Source organism: Centropristis striata, chromosome 8 (genome assembly GCF_030273125.1).
Source record: "Centropristis striata isolate RG_2023a ecotype Rhode Island chromosome 8, C.striata_1.0, whole genome shotgun sequence".
NCBI classification, from domain to species: domain Eukaryota; kingdom Metazoa; phylum Chordata; class Actinopteri; order Perciformes; family Serranidae; genus Centropristis; species Centropristis striata.
The window spans coordinates 26,037,093-26,062,451 of NC_081524.1; the positions used below are offsets into that span (position 1 = coordinate 26,037,093).

Genomic DNA, 25,359 nt, shown 5'->3' on the forward strand with positions numbered 1-25,359 from the left:
ATAAGGGCTCTGCAGGTTTCTTGTTTAAAGGACAGTCACAGTTGTTATAGTTATAGATCCATTGCCTCTTCCACATGTTAATCATTAACTGCTCACTGTAAATAACTGGACAGCATGGAGAGCATAGACTTTATTAAAAAAAACTGTGTCTGTTACAAAATTTATTAAAAAATACAATAAATAGTTCCTGAAGTGAGAAATCAAAAGTTCACAGTAAAAACAAACAGATAGCAGAGATAAAGAAGTGCGTTCCTGTTCACGGGATCCTTTCAGCATGTAGTGTCCTGGAGTTCACGATGCTTATCTGTACAAACAAAGAAAGTATGCTGATACAACGAGTACCTCCATACAAGGTCAACAAGCAAACTAGATGTTTGTTTTGACACACAGACACAGACACACAGACACAGACACACACACACAGACACACACAGACACACACAGACACACACACACACACACACACACACACACACACACCTGTTTCTCCTCAGCAGACAGAACACCCTGCACGGCCACCACCTGGTACTGCTTGTGCTTCAAGCTGCTGGGGAACTTCCTGACGTGGCGGAGGGCAGCTGGGACCGTGTCCCTGCTCAACAGCTTCTTGGTGTCGGATGCTGAGGTGCCAGGATCCAGAAGCAGTAGGCACAGGCTGCCATTCTTCTTCTGCTCCAAGCCCACTATAGAGCGGCTGTGACCTGAAACCAAAAATACATCAGTTCAAAAAACAGAAACCCTACCCCTACCCTTAAGAGGTTCAATATTTGAATATATGTCTATCATACTGTGTTTATTAGGTTTGGATTGAAATCCTGCTGCCCTACTAATTAATTCAAACAGTGGCTCTCAAACCGTTGTGTATCAAGGACCCCTAAATTGATAAACATTAGGAAATAGACCTCCATCTGATAATATTTTGGTTGTTAAATATGATTAACACCATATTTTTTGGCCATTTTTTGGGCTTTATTGACAGGACAGAGTGAAGGGGGAGACAGAGGGGAAGACATGCAGGAAAGGGCTCCGAGTCCGATTCGAACCCGGGCCCCCCTCTTACGAGGACAATGCCCCTATGGTACGCGCTCTACCAGGTGTGCCTCCGGGAACACCCAGCAGTTGTTTTTTCAAATACACTTGAGGAAATAATCGAGGAGGAAGCAAAACCTCTGACATGCAAATTCACTGCTGTTTGCACTATGAATTACTGTGAATAATTTGCTTACATAGGCATTACAGTAAGGAAAAATGGAAGCTACACACTAACTGTACACTACTGCTGCATTTGTATAGTTCCATTGTTTACATCTCCACAATGATCAAAATCAAACAATTTGATTTTAAAAAACTATATTTCAGCTCATTTTTAATTAATTAATATTTCAGGGTCAAAAGAACTGCTTTCATCATAGATAGGCTATTAGTTAATGATAAGATGACCTACTAAATAGGGTTGGGCAGATAGGCGATACCTCAAATGTACGTCCCTTTGGTAAAAGCGTCTGCTAAATGACATTGTAGAATTGTTGTATCATGGCTGATGGTCACTGAATATTGACCCTAGTAATGACTTAAATTTATATAGCGCCTTTCGAGAAACCCAAAAAATGCTTTACAATAGGCATAAACACGAATAGTATACTTGTGATTTAAAATTAAATTTATTCACTATTTATTCATACAACTAATTCGATTTTTTTTACAGAGGGTGATATCATTGCGATGCTTCACCGTGGACCTCACCAATAATAACACAGGCTGAATATAAACATGGCAGCTAAAACTGTCACATCCCTGCTCACAAACTGCATTTCATTTACAAAATTTAGAAGTTTAAGTATTGTTCACTACAGTTCAGAAGGAAATGTTGTACTTTTTACTGTATTACATTCATTTTACAACTAGAATTACTAGTTACTTTTCAGATCAATGATTTATATCTAAACATTTGATCATACCCATATAATAACTAGAAAATAGCATTGTTATTGACTTCAAGTTTGACAGATAAAGTGTCCAGGTAACAGAGATATCATTCTGCAGTGATCTGCTCCTTTCATTACAGTTACTGATTTGCAGTAATAATGAACATTATGAATACTATGAAAAGTCATGTTTACACGGATAATATATATAAATATATTTGTATATAAAGGTATTTTTCCAAGGTTAATTAGGGCCTCGGGGCAATCGCACCGAGCACCATTGCTCGGGGCAAAGCCAAACTGTTATACTGTGGATTTCTTCTTCTTCCTCTTCCGGACGCAATTTCGTCCTGCTACTAGTTCTACAACTTGAAGAGTTGCAGGACAAATTATATATCAAAACGTGCGGTTTGATCGGGATTGGTGTGCTATTACTTTTCTCTACGGAATACGAATTTTCCGCGTAAGTTGCGAAAAACTGCCCAAAATTTTGCATTGAAATGAATGGGACGGCTGACAAAAAATGAACGAAAAAGAACAATAATTGGAGATTTTTAAACGTCTACTTCTCCGGCATAATTTCACCTAGAGACTCCATTTAAACTTTAAACAGTAGACACAAGTCTTGTGTATCGGTGTATTAATCCACGTTTCCATAGGTCATATAGTTTTTTATCAATCCCTGTTCAATGACCATGATCATTTTTGGAGAAATTCTGAGATTATAATGGGTGTGTATTGCACGGAATGTTCGTGCCACAGTGTGTGACATCATCGCCAGAGTGTAGAGGGAGAGAAGAAATTGTCAAAAAATAGATTTGAAAACTGCGCTCCAGGCCGCAAATTTCACTCTACAGAAATAATTTATATATAGAAACGTAGGAAAATTTGTCTTCTCACTCACAATCCTCTGGTAAAGCTGTCAGAGTTATAGTTTGGGCGTAGGATGCAGAGATGCACCACCAACATGCACCAACAGCCTCATTGGCTCCCATATTAAAAACGCAGGGAGATTTCTAAAAGAAGCGAGATGTAACAGTTTTTTTTGATCGCTCTAACAAAGCTATTTCTTCCTTTTTCTTAAAAAAAGCCATATGTAGACGTTCAGGAAGAACTCGGGACGCTCAAAGTGAAGTCGGATCAATGAAAGGTATTATGGTTTTGCCAAAAATGCTCTCTGTTCAAGGCCAGAAATTCCAGTCCACCTCTGGTTGCTGTAAGTCTTTCATTAACAGGTGGTGTCAGTTAATTCTGTTGATTGCTTTGATCTGATTGCCTTTGATCTGTGATGTGATTACAGTTACACACACACACACACACACACTTTGAGGTTAAAGAGCGTAGTTTGAAATCTCTGAAGAATCTCATCATAGTGTACACACACCGGCGGTAGCCCCCGTGGCCCTTTCAGAATTTCCCCAGAGGAAATTTTCTAGTTATTATATATTATACTATATCAAAAGAAACTTTACTTTTTCCCTTTTTTCTAGGTACCCTCTGAAATTATGTCAAGGACCCCTAAGGGGCCCAAAACCTCTGGTCGAGAACCGCTGCTTCAAAGCACTAAATGTGGATCACACCATCTCTGAAAAAAGTCTCAAACAAATACAATATTTCCGCCTGTTTGAGTAATATTTGTTAAAAACTGCAGTGGTTAAACTGTTATACAAAATTACTTGAGCTTTTTCTACACAAGTGTGCTAGCTGCCTGCAGGGCTGCACTTAACGCTAACTAAAATGATCGCAATTGTTTATTGGGATCTCCTGGACTGACCGTCTGACAGAGAGCAAAACTGCTTGTGTGGCTAAAAAGCAATAATGGAAACTGAATCGAGTTTCACGTCAGCCATACTGTATCTTAGACATGTATACAGTTTTGTATGGTGCGCTTGGTGTTCTAATATTTGCTGCTGCTGTAACACAGTAAATTCCCAGTTTGGGATCAATAAAGTATATCTATCTTTATATCTATCTATGTAATTATCTCTTCATTACAGACACTAGTAATTCATTAACTGGGTAATAATGTTTAACATTCTTCCACAATGAGTTGATTGTTTTAAAGCCTCTGAGGTTTGTGTTCACCTTGCTGAACTGCTCTATAGACTCAGATCGGTCTCTATACTAATGAATGCACACAGAAGGACTTGCAAATGTACTTTGTGATTTATATATTAATGACTGCACAGAAATACTTTTTAAAGCAAACAAAATAATACATTAACATGTGTAAATGAAAGATAGAATGTGGCAGGTGATGTTGCTGTCTACCTTGGTGCTGCAGGTAAAGTGGGGGCATGGACGTTTGGATGAGTCTGGAGGGCAGTCTGTTGCTCCTGATGGACTGGAAGTACTGCTTCACCCAGTCAAACAGCCGGGGGTGGGTGCCACCTGGGCCTGTCGGCTGGTGGAAGTCAATGATGCGGGCACTGTAAACACACAAACAGTACAAGCCTTACTGAGTGTTATATTTAACTGATATATTACAATTTTAACTAAATATGACTGGAATTAGATTATAGAGCTGATACTGAATGTCTGTTTAGACATTATTAGCCAATATTTCTGTAAATGCTGACAGCATTTCATTCAGCGAGATGTGTAAAGGGTTCAGCAAATCTGGCAACATCAGTTCAAAGCCTACAACCCTTCTATTTATGCCATTTATTTATAACGTTGTTCTAGTTAGCATGATTTTATGTAGTATATAGTTCATATATAGTTAAATGTAATGGATCACAATCAGCCAAGAAGGAGCTGCAGCACCTCCCTCTCTTGTGGCTCTGCCTTGATCCATTGTGCCCGGTCAGGCACAGCCTGACAGACCAACATGGAGACGCTGCCCTGTGGTAAGCTGCATGTGTTTGGACTGTGGGAGGAAGCTGGGGGACCTGGAGAGAACCCTCGCCGACAGGGGGAGACCTCTACACAGAAGAGTCGCAAGTCAAATTTAAACCCACTCTGAGGCGAAAGGGCTAACCACTGCACCACTTTGTAGCCCTATACTGCATAATGTTAACTAAAAATATTGGATGTTTTTGGCTCCAAGTTTTAATATATTAAATCAACAATTAAAATATTGTTAATTACAAGCCTTTGCTCCACTTAGATATTGGATGCTGCACAACAAATATTTGAAAATATCGCTTACTTTTTTGTTGTTGTTGTTTGATGTTTAAAAAAAACTGATAATGCTTTCTAGGACAAGGCAATGATTTACACTTAAACCCATGGGTTAAAGCTTTCAGATGGTTTTAATTTTATATTTCTAGGTGCTACAGAGGTTTAGAAATTTGATAATTTTTCCTAATTTTTTTTTATGGTGTTGATTATAGATTTTTCTTTTAATCTTACTGAATTTTAGGACAAAGACAATTCTCTATCTGCAACAAGGGGCTGTGATAAAAAATGATTTAGGAAATGTTGACATTCTGTGCAGTTATTCAGGAGACTGTTTTCAAACAATGCTTAGGTTTACAGTTTACAGGTTTTATGAGGCGGACTTAGGTCTCAATGGTTTAATGTTACAGGTTGCAGCAGTGTGGTGCTCACCTGATTCCCAGAGAGGTGAGGAGGGCGTAGATCTCTGTGGCTCCGATCCAGGCTCGTGTTCCCTGCAGCCGATTGTTGAAGTGGGATGCTCCGTGTGGATCCAAACCTTCTTTCCAAGCATCCTCAATCATACTCTGAACCCGAGGGATGCTAGGTACTGCCTTCTCTAGAGGAGGAGGAGGGGGAGAGTGTCAAGAAAATGGGAAAAGTCAAATGTACAGTAGTGTTCTATATAATAGGAGTCCAATGTGACTAACCAGATTAATCCAGGTTTTTAGTATATTTTTTATTGCTACATGGCAAACAAGGTACCAGTAGGTACTTGTAAAAAATAGCAGTGTGGCATTCAATCAGTGAGTGAATTGAATTCAATTGAAATCAATTTTGTGAAAAAGCAGGTGTGAATCAGGTGGCCCCTATTTAAGGATGAAGCCAGCACTTGTTGAACATGCATTTGTCTTTGAAAGCCTGAGGAAAATGGGTCGTTCAAGACATTGTTCAGAAGAACAGCGTACTTTGATTAAAAAGTTGATTGGAGAGGGGAAAACTTATAAAGAGGTGTAAACAATTATAGGCTGTTCAGCTACAATGATCTCCAATGCTTTAAAATGGAGAGCAAAACAAGAGACACGTGGCAGAAAACGGAAGACAACCATCAAAATGGATAGAAGAATAAGCAGAATGGCAAAGGCTCAGCCAATGATCAGCTCCAGGATGATCAAAGTGTCTGGAGTTACCTGTAAGTGCTGTGACAGTTAGAAGACGTCTGTGTGAAGCTAATCTATTTACAAGAATCCCCCGCAAAGTCCCTCTGTAATGTGCAAGCATCATGATATGGGCATGTTTCTCCTACTATGGTGTTGGGCCTATTTATCTCATACCAGGGATCATGGATCAGTTTGCACATGTCAAAATACTTGAAGAGGTCATGTTGCCTTATGCTGAAGAGGACATGCCCTTGAAATGGGTGTTTCAACAAGACAATGACCACAAAACAATAGTAAACCAGCAAAATCTTGGTTCCAAACCAACAACATTGATGTTATGGAGTAGCTAGCCCAATCCCCGGACCATAATCCAGTTGAGAACTTGTGGGGTGACATCAAAAATGCTGTTTCTGAAGCAAAACCACGAAATGTAAATTAATTGTTGAATGTTGTTAAAGAATCTTGGAGTGGAATAACAGCTGAAAGGTGCCACAAGTTGGTTGACTCCATGCCACACAGATTTGAAGCAGTTATAAAAACTGTGGTCATACAACTAAATATTAGTTTAGTGATTCACAGGATTGCGAAATCCTAGAAACAAAAAAGTTTGTACAAAATAGTTTTGAGTTTGTAAAGTCAACAGCAGACACTGCTACTTTTTTGAACACACCCCTTTCAACTAATTGGCCAATTGCACAGCCTTAACAGCTGCATATCACGAATGCTGGGTCTTGTTGGTTTTCTGAGAATCTACTGCACCTACTGGTACTTTGTTTGCCATGTAGCAATAAAAAATATACTAAAAACCTGGATTAATCTGGTTAGTCACATTGGACTGCTATTATATTGAACACTACTGTATGTGTGTACTATCATGCTTATATCATTTTGCATATTTTTCAGAAGATACCGGGGCATCATTTATGGCAGTGATAATCACATTTATATTGGGATTAAGAAGATAAAATGTATTATAATTAGAAGAAGTCTTTTCAAAAAAGCTGATGAAATTAGTAGTGATGGGGGGAGCTAAAATAGCAGTTCAGTGTCTACTGTGTGCAGGAATTAGTGGAGGAGTTCCACTAACCAATGCCTATAGTGGTGAGTTCCTGCCTGATGCTGGATTCTCCCTCCAGGGTTCTGACGGTCTGGGTTGCAGTCTGGATTCTGCACAGAACTTTAAAGGCCATAAGGGGCCTGGGATTGTGCACTTAAACACCAAAAGCCTTTTGCCAAAGAGGCAATATTTCTGACTCAGGCATTAATCTTCATGATTACGTTTTTAGAGTCAAACGAGGTGGTGGTGAGGCTATCTATGCAAGAAACTATTTAAGTGCATCTGTTAACATATCAAACTCAATCCCAGGCTGTTAGATATCGACGTCAAACTGGGTAATCACGGCTCTCCTCTAATTATTGTGTGGGTGTATAATATCATTCACAGACTGCGGGTCCAGATGCACTTAATACCTTATTAGAGTTTTTCACTCCCCTAATAAGCACTGAAGCTGTTCTTCTAGGAGATTTTAACCTAGACTGGATGTCTCATGCAGCTAATGACTTAAAAGATGTGTGCTAAGTTGATTCTGACCCAGATGATTTCAGCACCCACACGTCCAAACATGAAAACTCCCACCTATTGCTCCCTGCTTGTCTCATCCTTACTAATAGCCCACATCATTATGTGCATAGCTGTGTATGTTCCAATCAAACTTTAGTGATCACTGTTCAGTGGGCTGTATTAAGGATGGTAAAATAAAAAGACCAGGACCTCAGTTTGTTTGTCTTTTAAAATCTTTGATGAACAGGCATTTTTACATGATTTACATGAAGGTGAACTGCTGAAGTAGCAGTGCAATGTTTTCTGTCGGTTTTTAATTCTTTAGCTGACAAACATGCTCCAGTTAAGAGATTCAGGATAAACAATAGATGTAACCCTTGGTTTAAAAAAAATAAGTGGGGCACCGGCTAGATCTCCTGGTTGTGATGCATATTGGCAAACCTTCAGGACACTTAGAAATACATGTACCTACATGGTGAAAAAAAGCTAAGTCTACCAACTTAAATTATTTTTCAGACTGTGGCAACAATTCTGTTTTGGAAAATGGACAAATCTCTTAAAGGTATTACTTTATCTACCTTTTCTCAAGGGACTATGCTTAACTGTAATTTGTAATTGTGACAGATCAAGATGAGATTTGTAATGTTTTTAATGATTACTTCAACAAATCCAGTTCTGTTTGATCAACTCAGTGTTATGGATGAGTCATTGGAGGCTCAGGTCAAAGTCTCTGCCTAGGAACAGTTTCTTTCTCATTCAGACAAAGTAACTGCATTGAAGTTGTCTATGCATTGTGCAATTCAAAATACATGAAAAGCCCCTTGGGTGCAGACCAGCTAGACCCCTTTCTTTTAAAGCTTGCTGACCCCATTATTGCAGAGCCGGTGACACAAATTTTCAATTTAACGCTCTCCTCTGGTTCGATTCTTAAAATCTTTAGGAATCTGAGTGGCTCCACTACATAAAGGAGGAGATAATATGATCTAAACAATTACAGACCTATTTCCAAACTCCCATGTTTAGTTGTTGGAATCTCCGTGGAACAGGCCATACCAGTATCATAGAAGCATAATTGTCATGAACGCTACAATTACTGCTCTTGTTAGTAGAAAGCATTGTGCAGCTTGTTATATTGATTTGACTTAAGCATTTGTCACTGTTAACCACAGACTACTTTTATATAAACTAACCCAGCAAGGTTTTGATGACGCATCACTTAAATGGTTTCCGGATAATTTGACCGATAGAACACAATACATAGGATCTACAAGGAGATTTTACAAATTAAAGAGTGCCACAAGGTTCTATTCTAGGACCATTGCTGTTTACATATTATATTAATGATATATGTGCCTTAATATACACTGTACCGCACATTTCTATACAGATGATACAATCATTTATGCTTATACATCATCTATTGAACCAACAGTGTCACATCTTCAGTGATTTGACTGTGTGGAAAAATAATTGAAAGATCATATTTATGCTGTTCAAAAGATCAAGAAAGTGTGATAGGTTACATTTATGGTATTCACTGTATGGATGGGACCCAAACTGAATTGGTTTGGTTGTATGATAAACTTTAACTTAAAACATATATGCTTGAACTCACAAAGAAGCTTAGAATCGAGCCCTATCCACAATCTGTTTCTCACTAGAAAAACATTATCACTTTTAGATAATTGCGATATTGAGATATTATATACATGCACACAGCCTCATTTGCACTGAAGTCACCAGACACTACAGTTTACCACAGTGCCTTACCTTTTATTACTGGGGATGGTTTCAGAACTCATCATTGTATGCCTTCTTTTTATTTAAGGCACTACTAGGCACGTTCCCCTTGTACCTCACTTTCTGGAATGTTCAAAGTTGGAAATTTACCATAGGAATTAACAGGAAATTTTGGGAATCAACGGGAATAAACCAGGAATTTACAAAATTGATGAGTGAGTAATTTTTAACTCAACATTCATGTTTTTGTTGTTCAATTAAATAATTTATTGTTCAATAAAAAAAATAAAAATTGATTTTATTGATTGTGTTCTAAATCTGTTGAAATGTCATGTTTTTTCCCCCATTTTTTCCATTTTTTTTGCATAGGTGTCTGCTTATGACAAAACAAAATGTTTTATTTATGCTTGGATATATACAAAATTCCCCAGCTTAACTTCCCATGGAAAGTTTCTGGACATTTACCAGAAATGTTCCACCCCTTTGCAAGGGGATTAGGAAATTAGCATCCAGGTTTTTTGCTCAAATGGGACAAAGCACAACAAGTATTGAAATTGAGCGTGTGTGTGTGTCAGAGGGTCTACTAGATAATGTGATAGCTGCACAGTATCTGTAGTTCTTATCAATTAAAGCATGACACACCTTTATTTGTGTTAGTGCTATATATATTTTATCTAATTTGATCAATATTTCATTGACATTTGAATATTTTACATTTTTATTATTGTATGTCTTTCTTGGGAAACCTGATTGTTATTACATATGTTCTTTCACAATTGTATCATTGTTCCAGTAATGTTTGTTTGCCAGTTTTGTTGTGGTTTTTGTCCTCTCTTTTTCTGCCTGTGTGATTTCAGGGCATTGTTGTAAAAAAGCTCAATCCTGTGTCAATTTCCCATGAATAAACAATGGAAATATATATATATATATATAATTACCACTCAAAGAAAATCAAGAGTGCGTGTGTGTGTGTGTATAAGTCATCATCTGATTGTAGAAAGAAATTGAGCAGTGCACTTGAATAAAATTAAAATGACTCTAAAGACTGATAATACATTTTACAGTTTACATGAATCCACTTTTGGATTTTGGGTCATTTGGATGAACATTGCAACAGTTCATCCCAATGGTATTTAGTTTCCAAAGGCAACAATTAAGTGTTTTAAAATGAAACCAGAGCTCGGATTCACCTCCGACTGCTTTTTCTCCACAGCAACAGTGAAAACTTGATCCAAAAGGATGTACATCATTAGATAAGGTAACAGGGTAAAACTCTATATACTGCTCCTTGCACAATGATCTCCAACACTAATTTACATTATTATATATATTGAAATCAATTCCCAGGCATTTACCTTAACTGCTTAGATATTCAGCCATTTTATTGTTAGAAGCTCCCAGACCTTTTTTTCTAATATATTTCAGTAAACACTTTTCTGACCTATTCCTGTTTACTTTTACCATTAAAGCAAACTCAACTCTTCGTCCATGTAAGCCTGTTTTCTTGAAACATTCAACATTCATGTTTAGAAACATGTCAGACTTATTAAACAAAGATAGTGTTAGGTAAAGGGCTCATTTCATTTCAGGACTGTTTACCTGGTAAGAAGGGAGCATACACATCTATTGTGTGTAGAGATGAGAGCAGCATCTGGAGGTTTCTGTATCCACAGCCCCAGCCTTTATCCCCCGCTGAGGAGCAGTAGTGGTCGGTTTCAGCACTCAGCCACACGTGGACACTGTCTCTGCATTCAGTCTGGTAATATTCATATAATGCTCTGACCACACCTAGACAGGAGAAAACAAGTTGAGCTTAGTGCTTTTAATAGTGTTGCTGACACACAGCTGAAGCAGAAGCTATCAGGTCAGACTCTGACCAATAACATAACATATATAACAATATCAATGAATCATTGCAGAATGAACAGTGAATGCAATAAACAGGAAAGGAAGGGTCCTTATTTTCTTGAATTCAACAAAAATGATTTTGTCCTATGACAATGATTTATTTTATTTGAATATTTGATCCGTATTTCACAATTACGAGACACATGATTACACAAAACACAACTGACAATCAGCAGGCAGTATAAATGTGCTTCAGTGGACCGAAACAGGGTGTATTGTGCACACAGAGAACATTGCCGATCATGGAGAATTACCAGCTCAATAGGCACCCACGGTGCAGTCAGAGTGCTGTCTGTCAGTTTGAGTGAACTTTGAGATAACTTGATATGATGACTAAAAACTGACTCAAAGAGATGTGATAAAGTATAAAACTAAGATTCAAATCGCTGCTGAAACAACCACTGGTTCAAGTCCATCTGTGTCAGGCAGCATACACTTCTGTTAGAGCTGTTTAAGTTCATAAAAACATCTCAAGGTTACCTAAAGTAACCAACCAGTATCTATGCATGGCTAGATAATTTAATATCAGGCATGTAACCAAGCACAATCTACCTTGATCCAAACCTTAGATGTCCATGTAGGAGACAGGGGTGGAGCTGCATTACATAGATGAGCTATAATGATTAGATGCACTAATGGATGTCAATGAAAATGGTTATAAAGCATTTTTTCCATATGAAAGCACATGATGTGCTCTACCGGATGCTTCCAACCTTGTCCTCTGGTGTATTTATGTACAGAATAAGTCTAATGCCTTTTAAGCAGTTTTACGAATTCATAAATGCAGCAAAAGATAATAACTTTCCTGGTGGGATTTGCAAGTGAAACATGTCCTCTTGAGTTTGCCCTGAGTTTTTCCCTGGTAGCTCACTGCACAGGCTGCATACATTTAAGGCAGCAACCCATTTGAGTCTTGCTTTGCCCTGCCTGTCTCTCACCATCAAATAAACCTTGAATGTTTAAAAAAAAAAAAAGATTTATGCTATGACAACTGTGTGACCAATTACAAATGTGAGAGCTGAGGCCATAAATGGGGCAAGTAACAGGGCCTCATATACACTCCCGTCTTCTGTCTTCTGTCCTGTCTGTCCATGACAGTGTGTCCACACTGACCTGCACGTCCCCTTCTGCATGCCTCACTCAGTCAGCCGTTACATTTGATTTGCAGAGCTGCCGGTAGTTTGTAAAGGCAGCAGAATAAAGTACACAGTGTGATTAGGTGTATTGTTGCAGCCTATCCCCACAACCAGACAATGACAGAGATTAGCTTAAAGAACATTTTGTCAAAGTTGTGGGAATGCCGAAGAACCTGTTCAGGACAATGACATGGACTCAAACAGGAAGTTGACCAAAGCTGGATATCTGAACTGACTGTGGTGACAATCACCTACAGAGATACATATTATTATAATATAGTTATATACTATTATTATTGCAATTATTCCAAAAAGTTAACAGCTCTTTTAGCGTTCTTATCCAAAGTAGTAGTATCTGCTTCATATGCAATTTATTGATAGGAACTGCTAATATTTCCATCCAAAATATGGAGAACATTTTCATCATCTCGGCCACGTCTTGCCATTGGTATCAGAAGTGATCAACATAGTGCCAAATTAATGAAGTTGGACTATACCCACCAACCTATATAAAACTCTTAAGAATTAGGCATTTCAACAAACTCTTACTGTCTGCAATGAAGATGTACCTGAATCATCTACTCTATTTCAAAGCTCTTTACACTACACATTAGATATTCAATGTTATCCTCAGCCCCAATCTGGAGTTCCCCCAATATAAGGTGCTTTTTCTTTCCTCTTCTCCGTATATAGCCCATTTAACCAAAAATTCCAAGAACTATGTAACCAGAGAATTACACCTAGAACCCAGAGTAGGAGTTTGAAGTCCCTTCCTGTTAATAAATGATGTAGACTGATAATGGATTAAATTAAGACAAGAGCGTTGGAAATTAAATTGCACATTTCAAAGTTATATTTGACATATTTAACTATCTCTTGATCTCTGGGGTATTCTCACATCACTGCTCCATCATCTATCATTGACTCACTCCCTTGTTCCATCAGCTTCATCCAATATTGTTTTTAACATTAATAATAAACAGATTGTCGTTAACAAACAATCAGAATAAACTGTCCCCAGTCCAGGAACTGTTCTTAACACCTGCTAGTACCCAACCGGAACGACATAGACTAATCAAAACTCAGGTAATGTTCCTAAAAAAGTTCTTTGTCCTCTGGAATATTCCTACGGTCAAAGTGCATGTCAAACTGGTAAGAAGCCCTGGGAAAGACCCAGAACACACTGAGTGTCAATGGGCCTCATCATTGACCATCAACAGTTCCCCAATGTTTTAACTTCTGAAAATCACAATTTATGATTCAAGATGTGAGGACACTGTCCCATTATGGAAAACAATAGAGGAGTTTTAAACCAGGTCCCATAAAACGGCTGTTAAATAATTTGTAGATCCATTAATTGTCAGTTTTATTATTTCCTTAATTTTTAGTCTGATGTCATTTTTGCCTGACATTTTATTCAATCTGCCATCTTGTACTGTGATAGAGGACCACAATGGAAATAAGCCCTCATGCTTTATTGTGTATTTTAATCCTTGATTCTTTTTTTTTTTTCTTTATATGGAAACTGGTATAATCAGCTTGTCAGGTAGCTAGCACCGGGTGAATATGGGGTTACTCAAAAGTGTAGCTGTGTTGGAGTTTTCCCCCAGCAGCAAGAGAGTTGCCTCAATGCCTCGCTGGTTGTGGAAAGGAAATCTCTGACTGTTGTGAACAGCAGCTTGTAATACCCGGCCTTCTTGGCGTCTCTGGGTGGTGTCCCGGAAGAGGTACCACGTGGGGACTCTTCTGCGAGACTTCAACAATCACGTTGGCAACCATGAACGATGATAATGAAGAGACTTGGAGGGGGGTGACTGGGAGGCATGGGCTGCCTGATCAGAACTTGAGTGGTGTATTGTTGTTGGACCTCTGTGCTAGTCATGGATTGGCCATAAGAGCACAGGGTGGTTCATATGTGTACCTGGTAGGCAAGAATCCTTGCCTTTCTTTTTACTTTTTTTACCCTTTTATTTGTCTTTTTTATCTCTAACTCTGTTATGGATTGAGTTTTTATGACTATTTTATTCTATTTTACTTTATTGTTTTACTGTTTTTAGTATTTTATTGTTTTCATTGTTTTTATTTATACCCATTTGTGTATGATTTATTCTATTTTAATAAATGTACAGCACTTTGGTCAACTGAGGTTGTTTTTAAATGTGCTCTATAAATAAACTTTGACTTGACTTGACCTGGTACCAGAAAATCTCAGGCCAAGAGGTCGATCATCGGTTTTGTGATAGTATCATCAGATCTGCGGCTGTATGTCTTGGACACGCTGTCAACTGATCACCACTTGGTGGTGAGTTGAATCAGAAGGAAGTCAGACAGACTTGATAAACCCAAACATATAGTGAAGGTGAACTGGGAACATCTGGCTGTGGACCATGTCTGCAGGGTCTTCAACTCCCACCTCCGGAAGAATTTCTCCAGCATTCCTTGGGTGGTTGGTAGGGACATGGAAGCAGAGTAGGCTATTTAGACGGCCTCCATAGTGGAGACGGCAGATAGGGGTTGTGATCGGAACAATGTCGGTGCCTATTGTGGCAGGTACTGGTTGGCCAGAAGGGCTGATGCTGCAGCGGTTGCCAAGCGAAAACTCGGGCATGGAAGGAATTTAGTGTGACTATGGAGAAGGACTTCTGGCTGGCCTCAAGGAGGCTCTGGAAAAATGTTCGATGAATCAAGAAGAGGAAGCATGGATTGGCTCAAGCTGTGTTCAGTTGGCAAGTAGAACTGCCGACCCGGACTGGGGAGATCGTCGAACGGTGGAAAGAACACTGTGAAAAACTGCTGAATCTGACCATCATGTCCTCTGGGGAGAAGGCTGAGCTAGAAGACTCAGGAGAAGGCTGATTATAATCAGTATATATAGGAGTGGAACTAGTGGAAAAGGGCACCAACACTCCTTAGGTAAATCTGTTGGCGTGTCTTGAAATGTGGAATAGGAAATGTGTGAAATTAAATAAAAAGTGGAAAAGAAAAATTTGTTTGGTTCAACTGTAAGAGAAATGGATGGGAAAAGAAATGTATCAGCAACAGATTTATATTGGAATACTTAAAACAACTTTCAACCTGTTCTTCAGCATTTTCTGTAATCTTGGCTCTTTACTCCAGCACACTGAAATAAAGCAAAGACCTTGAAGGTAAAGTGGCACACAGACAGTGAAACTGGCTAGTCCTAACATTTGCAGTCTCCTTTCGCTCACCATTGTGTTAGTGTTGTGTTGTGCTTGAAATGTAAGAATCAGTGAAAGGGACACTGGAGGACTGAGCTGACTAAACCTACAGGAACATACCCTGAGTTCTGGTTCTGCCATCATCAACCCCCGAGGCCAGTGACTCCATCATCTCAGCCTTCTTACAGTGAAACTCTGCAGGGGCCATGAGACCCCGAGCCACAGCTCGCTCCATGTTCCTCTCCATCTGTCTGCTGTAGCCCCCACTGCCGTCCAGACCAAACTGCCTCTGCAAGAACAACAGGCCACACAGATCAGGCTAAAAGTGTTGACACTCCCAAACATGTGTTACTGCATGACATGCACTTAGAGAGAAACCACAAGCTTCACATGAAACACACATGAAAGTCAAAAGTAAAACATGAGTATATATAGCTGTTTAAATATAACCTAGTGGACTATGAAACTGGGTGTGTAAACCTTGATACTGATCGTTCAATGACTACAAAACGTAATTTCCAGTAAACCACACCCTTACTCCTTTTCCAACAGCATGGAACAGGTTCCTTTTTATTGTTGAGCGATTCAACTAAAAACTTCAGAATTTCAGAACCTGAAAAGTTGGTCCCAGCTGGAATCACAAACAGGTTCTTCCAGGATAATCTTTGGTTCCTTTTTTTACTATGTAAAACAGGTGAAAAAAAGTTTGGGCAGATTTTGAAGTGTTTGTTGTTTGCACACTACCCCACATTCTAAATTTGACTAAAAGCATTTATGTTTTCTTTCAGGTAGTAGTAGGGTAGTGTTGCACTTCAGAATCTTGTGGCTAAAATGAGTACGACACCAAGAGACTAAAAAAGATTATTCTGGCAAAACGTTTAACCTGTTCTTAAGCATTTTCTGTCATCTTGGCTCTTTACTCCAGCACACTGAAATAAAGCAAAGACCTTGAAGGTAAAGTGGCACACAGACAGTGAAACTGGCTAGTCCTAACATTTGCAGTCTCCTTTCGCTCACCAATGTGTTAGTGTTGTGTTGTGCTTGAAATGTAAGAATCAGTGAAAGGGACACTGGAGGACTGAGTTGACTAAACCTACAGGAACATACCCCGAGTTCTGGTTCTGTCTGAGATGCATCAGCTTGATGACAGTGGATGTGCGGTGCCCCCTACTGGTGATCATGGTCACATGCGCAATGAGGAGCATATCTCTCAGTTTTGTTTCTGAAGCATTGCAATCTATTGATACCAGCAAGTCAACTAGGGAGGATAACTTAGATCCTTTCTTTCTAAAAATGAGCTGTTCCACTGATCACAGAGCAAATGGAATACATATTTAATCTTTCCATATCAACAGGCATAGTTTCCCAGTGTTTGGAAAATGGCTAATTTTTCTCCATTGTATAAAAGGTTGGAAAAAACAGATCTTAATAATTATCATCCAATCTCCTAGTTATCCTGCCTAGCTAAACTCCTAGAATCACTAGTGAATTACCAACTCAAAGCATTTCTCTCAAATAATTCTGTATTAAGCCCAAATCAATCTGGTTTTAGAGCAAATCAGAGCACTATTTCAGCCACCACATTAGTTGTAAATGACAAGTCAAATACTTGGCTTCTTATACAGGAACAGAACTAGCTTCCCATTAATGTGCAGAAAGAGTTCTGGACGATGGAGATGTGATCTACAGAGGTGCTTCTCCCTCAGAGAGAGCCCTTAGACCTCTGGAGCAAATTGAGAAAACATCTTCATCGATTTGACAACACAAGCGCAGCATTTAGAAAACGTGCTGCAAATAGACCACAACACAATTCACTAAGAAAAAGCACTGCAAATAGACCACAACACAACAGAAGTGTTTCCAGAGGACACTTAAAAGTACTCTAAGGATCAATACGGCCATTACATTTTGTCAGTTTCGTAGCTTGATTGCAGACCTGCCTGTAACAGTCTTCAACTGTTTTAGCTTGGGTCATTTTAATAGCATTTTACTCATTTTTTTACTGTTGTCTGTTATCTGTATTTTGAATTTGTATTTCTGTACTGTTGGTAAATGTACTCAGCGTCACTGAGTGCCTCAGTGCCTTAGTTTAAAGAGTGCAATTTACATGCTATGCAAAACATTCGAGGGCAGCAGGACAGTGACAGTGAATGCACAAGCTTTGCCGTTTTAAAGTCACAAAGTCAGTCAAGTAATTGATTGGAAATTCAACCGAAATATCGCACTGTCTGATCTCACATATGGTGTTCACAGTAGTGCCTTTTGATCCAGACCTGCAGCTTCTTGAACTCCTCTTTCTCCTGCTGGGCCTCCTCCTGCCTCCTCCTCTGCTCCTCCTCCTGCTGAAGCTGTCGGGCCAGCTTCAGGTCAGAGCCTGGGCTCCCTGCAGAAACACATGATGCAAACCACAGGCTAAGTGTACATCAGATCAGACTTTTTAAAAGCTTTTTTAAAAGTGCAAAGAGGTAAAAATGAGGTATGAATATACGTCCACCTGCAGAGTTCACAGCTGCTCCGTGGTCTAAATGCAGTTCCACATGCTCCTGCAAGGAGAAGCTGTCACTGCAGATGACAGAGCACATAGGGCACTGAAACTTCTCCACTCCTACAAAACACATCGAAAACTCCATGTTAGTCCAACTCTTGAAAGACTGAGCTAGTTACTCAAAATGATGAGAAACTTTCTCAGTGTTGTGACTAATTTATTATTTTGTGATACCAAGTCCCTATTTTGCATATTTTATATTATTATTGTTATTATTTTTATATTATCCTTTTTTGGATTCATCGCAGTGGCCTAAATGGGCTTCTCTAGACAGGGATGCAAGTTTATAAGAAGTGAAACAGGCAATAAATGATAATAAGCTTGAAAATCTTTACAGTAGATTTCAGCATGACGATATATTGGAAAATCTCACCCTAGAACTTACTACTACAAAAGTAATGTGAGGTAAGTGCAGACTCTTCACGTCTTGGACACAACCTGTTCAAACTTCTCCCTTCTGGTAGGCTCTGCAGAACACTGTAACACTACTTGGCACAAAGTGTTTCTTCCTGCAGGCCAGCACTATGAGCAACAGTATTGGATGTTTATGTGTGCCCACTTATGTGGCCATTAATGCCGATTCTGCTTAAAAGCAGCAGGGATAAGGGATCGGCCACAGATTTGCCTTTAACTCGTTCCAGTGATCAGCACATCATGTGCAGTGTTTCCACTATGTACATTTTGCTTCTGTAAATCAGCGGATAACTTTTTAGGAACGCCACAAACCTGAAAAAATGACTCAGAATCAGAATTTGATTTATTCAACTGGGGAGGAGAGGGAGAACATACCTGAGAGGCTGCTGGCTGCTGGTGATGTCCCGGCTGGTGAACATGCCTCCAGTGATGACCCTGAACAAACACTCAGCCATGAATAACGACGCATCATGTACACAATGTGGCTTCTGGCATCTTCAATTGAATCGCGCATAGTTGAGAACAATTTAAGAACTTTGGTGGCATTTGTGGTAGGATCAAAATTTGAGAGTGCCTTGGACCACACGACACACACTTTAAATGTTTACACTTAAGAAAGAAGAGAAGAAAATTGTGTAGAAGCCTTAATTTTATAATTACAACAAAATTAGACCAATATGCCCAAACACCCACATGCAGTTATACGCACAAGATAAAGAGTGCAAAGTAACCATTGCCTGCTGTGTTGGCTCTTTAAAAAAACTTTTTTTTAACGCTTTTATGTTCCATTGATTTATTTTGAGTGTCATTCATTTGTAAAAAACAAACAAATTGAAGTGCATGACAAATACTGAAAATACTTTCTTCTTAACAAAGCTTCATTAAGTAAAGTTCATATCTCCACAGGAAAAAGTTCTTCCCTCTTCCTTTCTTACTTAAGTCTGCTGCCCTTATACAGTTTTACTGGGACATTTAAAAAAATACAAATTGCAAATTGCCTGGAGTGCACATCAAATATATGATGAATGTCATATTGGATTTTCTGATTTAACCCTTGTTGCTTTGTGTAAGAACAAATATTATTGAGGGAAAAATGATACAGGGGGCTCAGTGTGCTCACATCTCCTCTAATCTCTGCTAACTGGGTTAGAATTTGTACCCCCTGAGAAATTTGCCGAGATCCTACAGATTAACTGTGGGTTGATGACAACATGAGTATTGTCAGAAAACATGCAAATGTCAGAAGTAAAAAAAGTTACCTTGAGCTGAGATCTGTTCCTGCAGATGTAACTCAACATGCTCCTGCAGAATGAAACAGCTGCTACACACCAGGGCACACATAGGGCAGGGGAACAGCTTCTCTGCAACAAATACAGGACAATTCAAGTCAACGGCAACTCTAGAAGTTAAAATAAAGCTCGCAAAAGTTGAATCACCTTTTCCTGGTGAAGACAGCCGCTTCTGTTTGGCTCTGCTGTGCTCTGCTGTAGTTCCATTATTGTCCTCATTACATTGCCCAACAGACTCCTGCCTTGTGTCAGGGCTACATGTTGTATAAGTGATAGGTGATGTCTTCCCAGTCGATAACCCCACGCTTTCTACTGTACTATTCTGTTTAGGTCGGACTGAGTCTTTGGGGACAGCAGAGGCACAGGCGTGTCTTACTTTACCAGCTGTATCACATCTGTCTCCAGCTGAGCAGGACGGAGGTGTTTGGGGCTTTTTGCCCTCAGTTACAGCAGTGTTTGTTCCAGCAGAGCAGCCTGAGGTGGACATGAAGTGAGCTGCATCCTGGGCTCTGTGCTGCTCCTCTGGATGTGCAGAACTGATGTGCAAGCAGAGTTCGTCGTAGGACACTCCAGACAGGGAACAAAGTGGGCAGTCCACGTCATATTCCAGGTGGCTGAGAAGTAGATGTGTCTTCATGTCCTCCTCCAACATAATCTCCTCACCACAGATTTCACAGGTCAGCATGGCTGAAGCCTAAACACACAGACAAGTTACTTTTACTTTCCTATGGACTGACTTCAGTCACAGCTGTGTCAGAAGCACTAAGTATGGAAAAGTGTACGAAAAGTGTGTGACAGTTGTCTCCAAACTCAACCTCCTTTGTCTTAGTGATGTCTTGTCTCTTTTTAGCTTATCTCTTGCTCCTAAGGGTCCCTTAGGAGAAGTAACTCAGAAACAAATGATCATATAATGATATGAATGTGAGAAGCTCAAAATGATCTCAAGAGACGAGATTGAGCAACACATGAGCAACTAATTTTTCCTATGGGAATGCTTCCTCGGTCACTGCATTATTACAATTTGCTACACCTGGTTAAAATCATGGATTAGTTTTATTGTGTGATGTACGTTATTGAGGCAAAGTCACTGTATTGTTGTTTATGTTGAGCATGAAGCACTAGTGCATTTGAGTTTAGGGTTACAGATTTAGTAGGTGAGGTTTCTTATCCTTGTCAGCAGTGACTCCTACTGGATGCTGGTTGGGTCTGCATCGTGTGTGTGTGTGTGTGTGTGTGTATATTTGGAACTGGAACTGGTGTGACCCAGTGGTGGAATATAACTAAGAACAATTCAAGTACTGTACTTAAGTACAATTTTGAGGTACTTGTACTTTACTTGAGTATTTCCATTCCTTTATACACAACCCCGTACAGTCATTGCTTCACTGTCTAAATGAGGTAAAATCCTGGATGACATCAAACTTTCTTAACCTAAACGAAAGCAAGACAGAAATCATAATGTTCGGTTGTGGTCCAGCAGACTTTCCAGCTGGCTTTCTGGGCCCGTTCACGACCAACATTCGCTCTTCAGTAAAAAATCTTGGGGTAATATTAGATGACAGGCTGAAACTCGACCATCAGGTGAGCTCGGTCATAAAAAACAGTTTTTATCATTTAAGGATTTTAACAAAAGTAAAAGGGTATCTGCCACGTCGAGATCTGGAGACAGTAATCCATGCTTTTATCAATACCAGTCTGGATTACTGTAATTCATTGTATGTTGGCCTGGACCACTTGCACCGCCTGCAGCTGGTTCAGAATGCAGCTGCCCGTCTCCTTACTGGCACACGCAAACGTGACCACATTACACCCGTCCTTGCTTCGCTTCACTGGCTCCCGGTTGCTTTTAGAATAGATTTTAAAATTGTATTGTTTGTTTTTAAAGCTCTTAATGGCCTAGCCCCTCAATATTTGACCGAGCTCCTTAAAATCCACGCCCCTGCCAGAACACTGAGATCCTCCAGTCAGCTGCTACTGGTCGCCCTTAAAACCAGACTAAAAACCAAAGGTGACCCTGCCTTTGTGGCAGCGGCCCCAAGGCTCTGGAATAACCTGCCCTGGCACATTCGATCTGCAGGATCTTTTGAAGTTTTTAAATCCTCCTTAAAAACACACTTTTTCTCCCTGGCTTTTAATCAAGTTTAAGTGGACATCTTGCAAAAACAAAATTTTATTTAAATTTTTAATTTATTTTATTATATTTTTAATTTATTTTATTCTATTGTTGCACTGTGTTTATGTATTTTAGTTTTTTAGTTTTTACCGTATTTCCTGCAACTGTGATATCTGTACAGCACTTTGGTTGTTTTAAATGTGCTCTATAAATAAAGTTTGACTTGACATTCTGAGGCAAATATTGTACCTTTTACTCCACTACATTAAGCTGACAGCTTTAGTTACTCTTCAGGTTGAGATTTAACATAAAAACATGATAAATTTAAAATGATAACACATTTTTATAAATTAAACCTCATAACAGTATATAGAGTTTAAGGGAGCCCTACCTTTACGAAATTAAAATGCTGCTCACATAAATACATCAAGACAAATAATCTAATAATATATTTAGACTACCGTATATATCTGAGTGAGGACATTCTGCATAACGAGTACTTTTACTTTTGATAATTTAAGTACATTTTTGATGCCGATACTTTTGTACTTTTACTTCAGCAAGTTTTGAATGCAGGACTTTTACTTGTAGTGGAGTAATTTCACAGTGTGGTATTAGTACTTTTACTGAAGTAAAAGATCTGAATACTTTTACACCACTGGTGTGAACCTGCTGGTGAAGCTCCTGATTGTTAGGTGAAAAGAAGCAGCTGACATAGGGATGGGTGATATGAACTAAAACGATTATCACAGTATTTTTCACTTTTTGTGTGGTGACGGTATTATATAACAAATTCTGTTTTTTTTAAGTAGGTTTTGTGAGGAGGAGCCTGGCCTGTTCCTTTTATGTAAATAAAATTAGTATTTGGATAATATAATAAGTAAATGCTATGCATCATTATCAAACAGAGACATGGGAGTTTATTAGGCATTTATTTATCAATTTATAATGATTATTATAAAGTATAGCAAATAACAGTACATTAAGTAGTTGAAATTAGCTCTACCTTGACATTACATAAAGACATCAATTATAATATTCAAATAATATATTTGAAAATGGAATATATAAAGTCTAAAAATCTGCAACAGAAGTATCTTTACGTACATTTTAATGCTGATACATTTTCATTTGCAAGGAGGACTTTTACTTATAGTGGATTAATTTTGAAATGTGGTATGAGCACTTTTACTTAAGTAAGGGATCTTCTTCCACCCCTGGTATGGACATATGAACAATTAAAGGGGGGTTGAATAATTTAATTTACCAGGAACGATGTGCAGTCTGTGTAATATACTGGTGAAATTGTTACATGAATAAAATTAGACAGTACCTTTTAGTGAAATACTCAAGTTTAATGCGCTCTCTCTCTAGTGTAACGTTGCCACGGAAGTGTGGTAAATAAGCAGATTTTTGAATGGAACCTGGTATGAGGTGCTGCTATCAAACACCTATGGGTGCTTTGTAATGTGTAATTGTAATCATAGTATTACACGTACAACGTAAATGTTACATGACTACAGCTGCAGGTCTGTAACACAGTGCACACCACCAGACAGTCTCATTCAATACTTTAGCACACGACGTTGCTTTCCGCCGGTCAGACAGTCGTGTCATTGTCCGAATATGTCAAGTTAAAAATCTACTCACAGTTAATGAAATAAACTCGCTGTTTGCTGGAAGATAGCGGTGAGTTTCGTTTTCCTTTCTTCACTTTCCAAACACCGCTGGTTTCTATCGTTTCATGCTCATGGCACCACCATTAAACTGAAGACTTCCGGCACAGACTTTCACAATAAAATGATTGGAAACGAGAACGCCTAAAGCGGGATCTATACTGCCCTACAAAGCCTAACTGCAGTAGCCTAACTATGCAAACTATTTTAAACGTTTTTAACTGGCCAACCAAATGGGTTATAGGTAGGCAAGTGATATCATCACCATGTTAAAATAATCACCAGACAATTTTTTCAAGTTTTGCAGGAAACACAAAAAACTTCACCAAAAGTGTAAGATTTGACATTTATTGATAATTTTACTCAAAAAGGATGTAACAAAGGATGGCTATTGGCATAGTTATAACACTGTGTGTAAATTATGCAACTTAAGAGAAATAAATGACTTTTTTGAACATGCCTTTGTGACTTAAGACAGACATGGTAACACTTTATTTTGAAGGTGTCTACATAAGAGTGACATAAGCCTGTCAGAAACATGACATGACAACTATCATGAGCATTAATGTTACTTCAAAGTGTCATTAATGTTCACGACACATCCCATGTCATGTTTATCTTTACTCTTATGTAGACACCTTCAAAATAAAGTGTTACCAATATTAGTGTCAACAATAAAACAGTGATAAACTAAACTGATAACTAAACAATCTCCCTCTAGCTCTTTACTGGGTTCTTATCTGATGCCTATGAATGTGACAAATTGTCAAAGAAGTGACTATCTTAAAGGGGTAAAATCACATGATCTTTTGACAAAAAAATGACTTAGGCAGTGTGACGATATGACACTTATTTCTACATGATTGATGTCATTTTTATGCTAAAAAAAAACATGCCGTTGTTTTTTTACCTTTGAAACCAAAAATGTAGTTACTGCACTCTGGTTTTGCATTACTGTAAAAGGTTCTAAGAGTAATGAAAACATAATGTTTGCAAGATGAGTTAGGGTTGGATTCAAATTCACAAAGACAAAATGTAATTGTTCATGAACCATCACCTCTATATGTTTATTAAATATGTGACGAATCTGCTAACTGAGGCAGAACACAGCTGCACCTATGAGTACGGAAACCAGTTAGTGTGGAAACCAGTAAGGACACAACACTGGAGAAGGACACTGTATTCCAAGGCTGAGATCATAGACTGTATAAAAAAGGGTTAGGGTTAGATGTAACGAAGAGTAGGTAGTCCCTATTTTTCATAAATGATGTGAAAAGCATGACCGAACATGAATGTTAAATTACATTGCTGATGTTTTTTTTTTTTGCATAACGGAGCCGTGTGGAGTAATTTAATTAAGAAATTAAAATTTTAGCACTCTGTCACCACCATGTCACCCACACACTGGCACAGCTGATGTGATCCAAACATTTCCAATAACAGTATTGTAAAAAAAAAAGTAAAAAGATTGAGCAATAGCTTTATTAGGGCCTCGGGGCAATCGCACCGAGCACTGGTCCCATACAGCAATAGCTGTAGGGACCAGTGCTCGGGGCGAAGCTGATTGGCTGAGAGAAGTCACATGGTTCTCCGACTTCACTGGGCTGCGTAGCA

At 38.8% G+C, this 25,359-nt stretch overlaps 1 protein-coding gene across 2 annotated transcripts; it reads right to left on the reverse strand.

Moving 5' to 3' along the window:
* Positions 1-115: 115 nt before the first annotated feature.
* Positions 116-23,838, reverse strand: zufsp (zinc finger containing ubiquitin peptidase 1). 2 transcript variants are annotated; one of them, XM_059339981.1, is made up of 12 exons: positions 23,720-23,838; positions 20,104-20,650; positions 19,927-20,028; positions 19,043-19,102; positions 18,203-18,313; positions 17,982-18,091; positions 15,829-15,997; positions 11,085-11,273; positions 5,478-5,643; positions 4,197-4,354; positions 523-701; positions 116-304 (listed from the first exon to the last, which is right to left on the reverse strand). In XM_059339981.1, exons 2-12 carry the CDS (start codon positions 20,639-20,641, stop codon positions 257-259), a joined length of 1,830 nt encoding a protein of 609 aa, XP_059195964.1. In that variant the 5' UTR covers positions 20,642-20,650; positions 23,720-23,838; the 3' UTR covers positions 116-256. The 2 variants fall into 2 exon arrangements, with proteins under 2 accessions (XP_059195964.1, XP_059195963.1); XM_059339980.1 differs by having other exon boundaries at positions 481-701.
* Between the last annotated feature and the right edge of the window lie 1,521 nt (positions 23,839-25,359).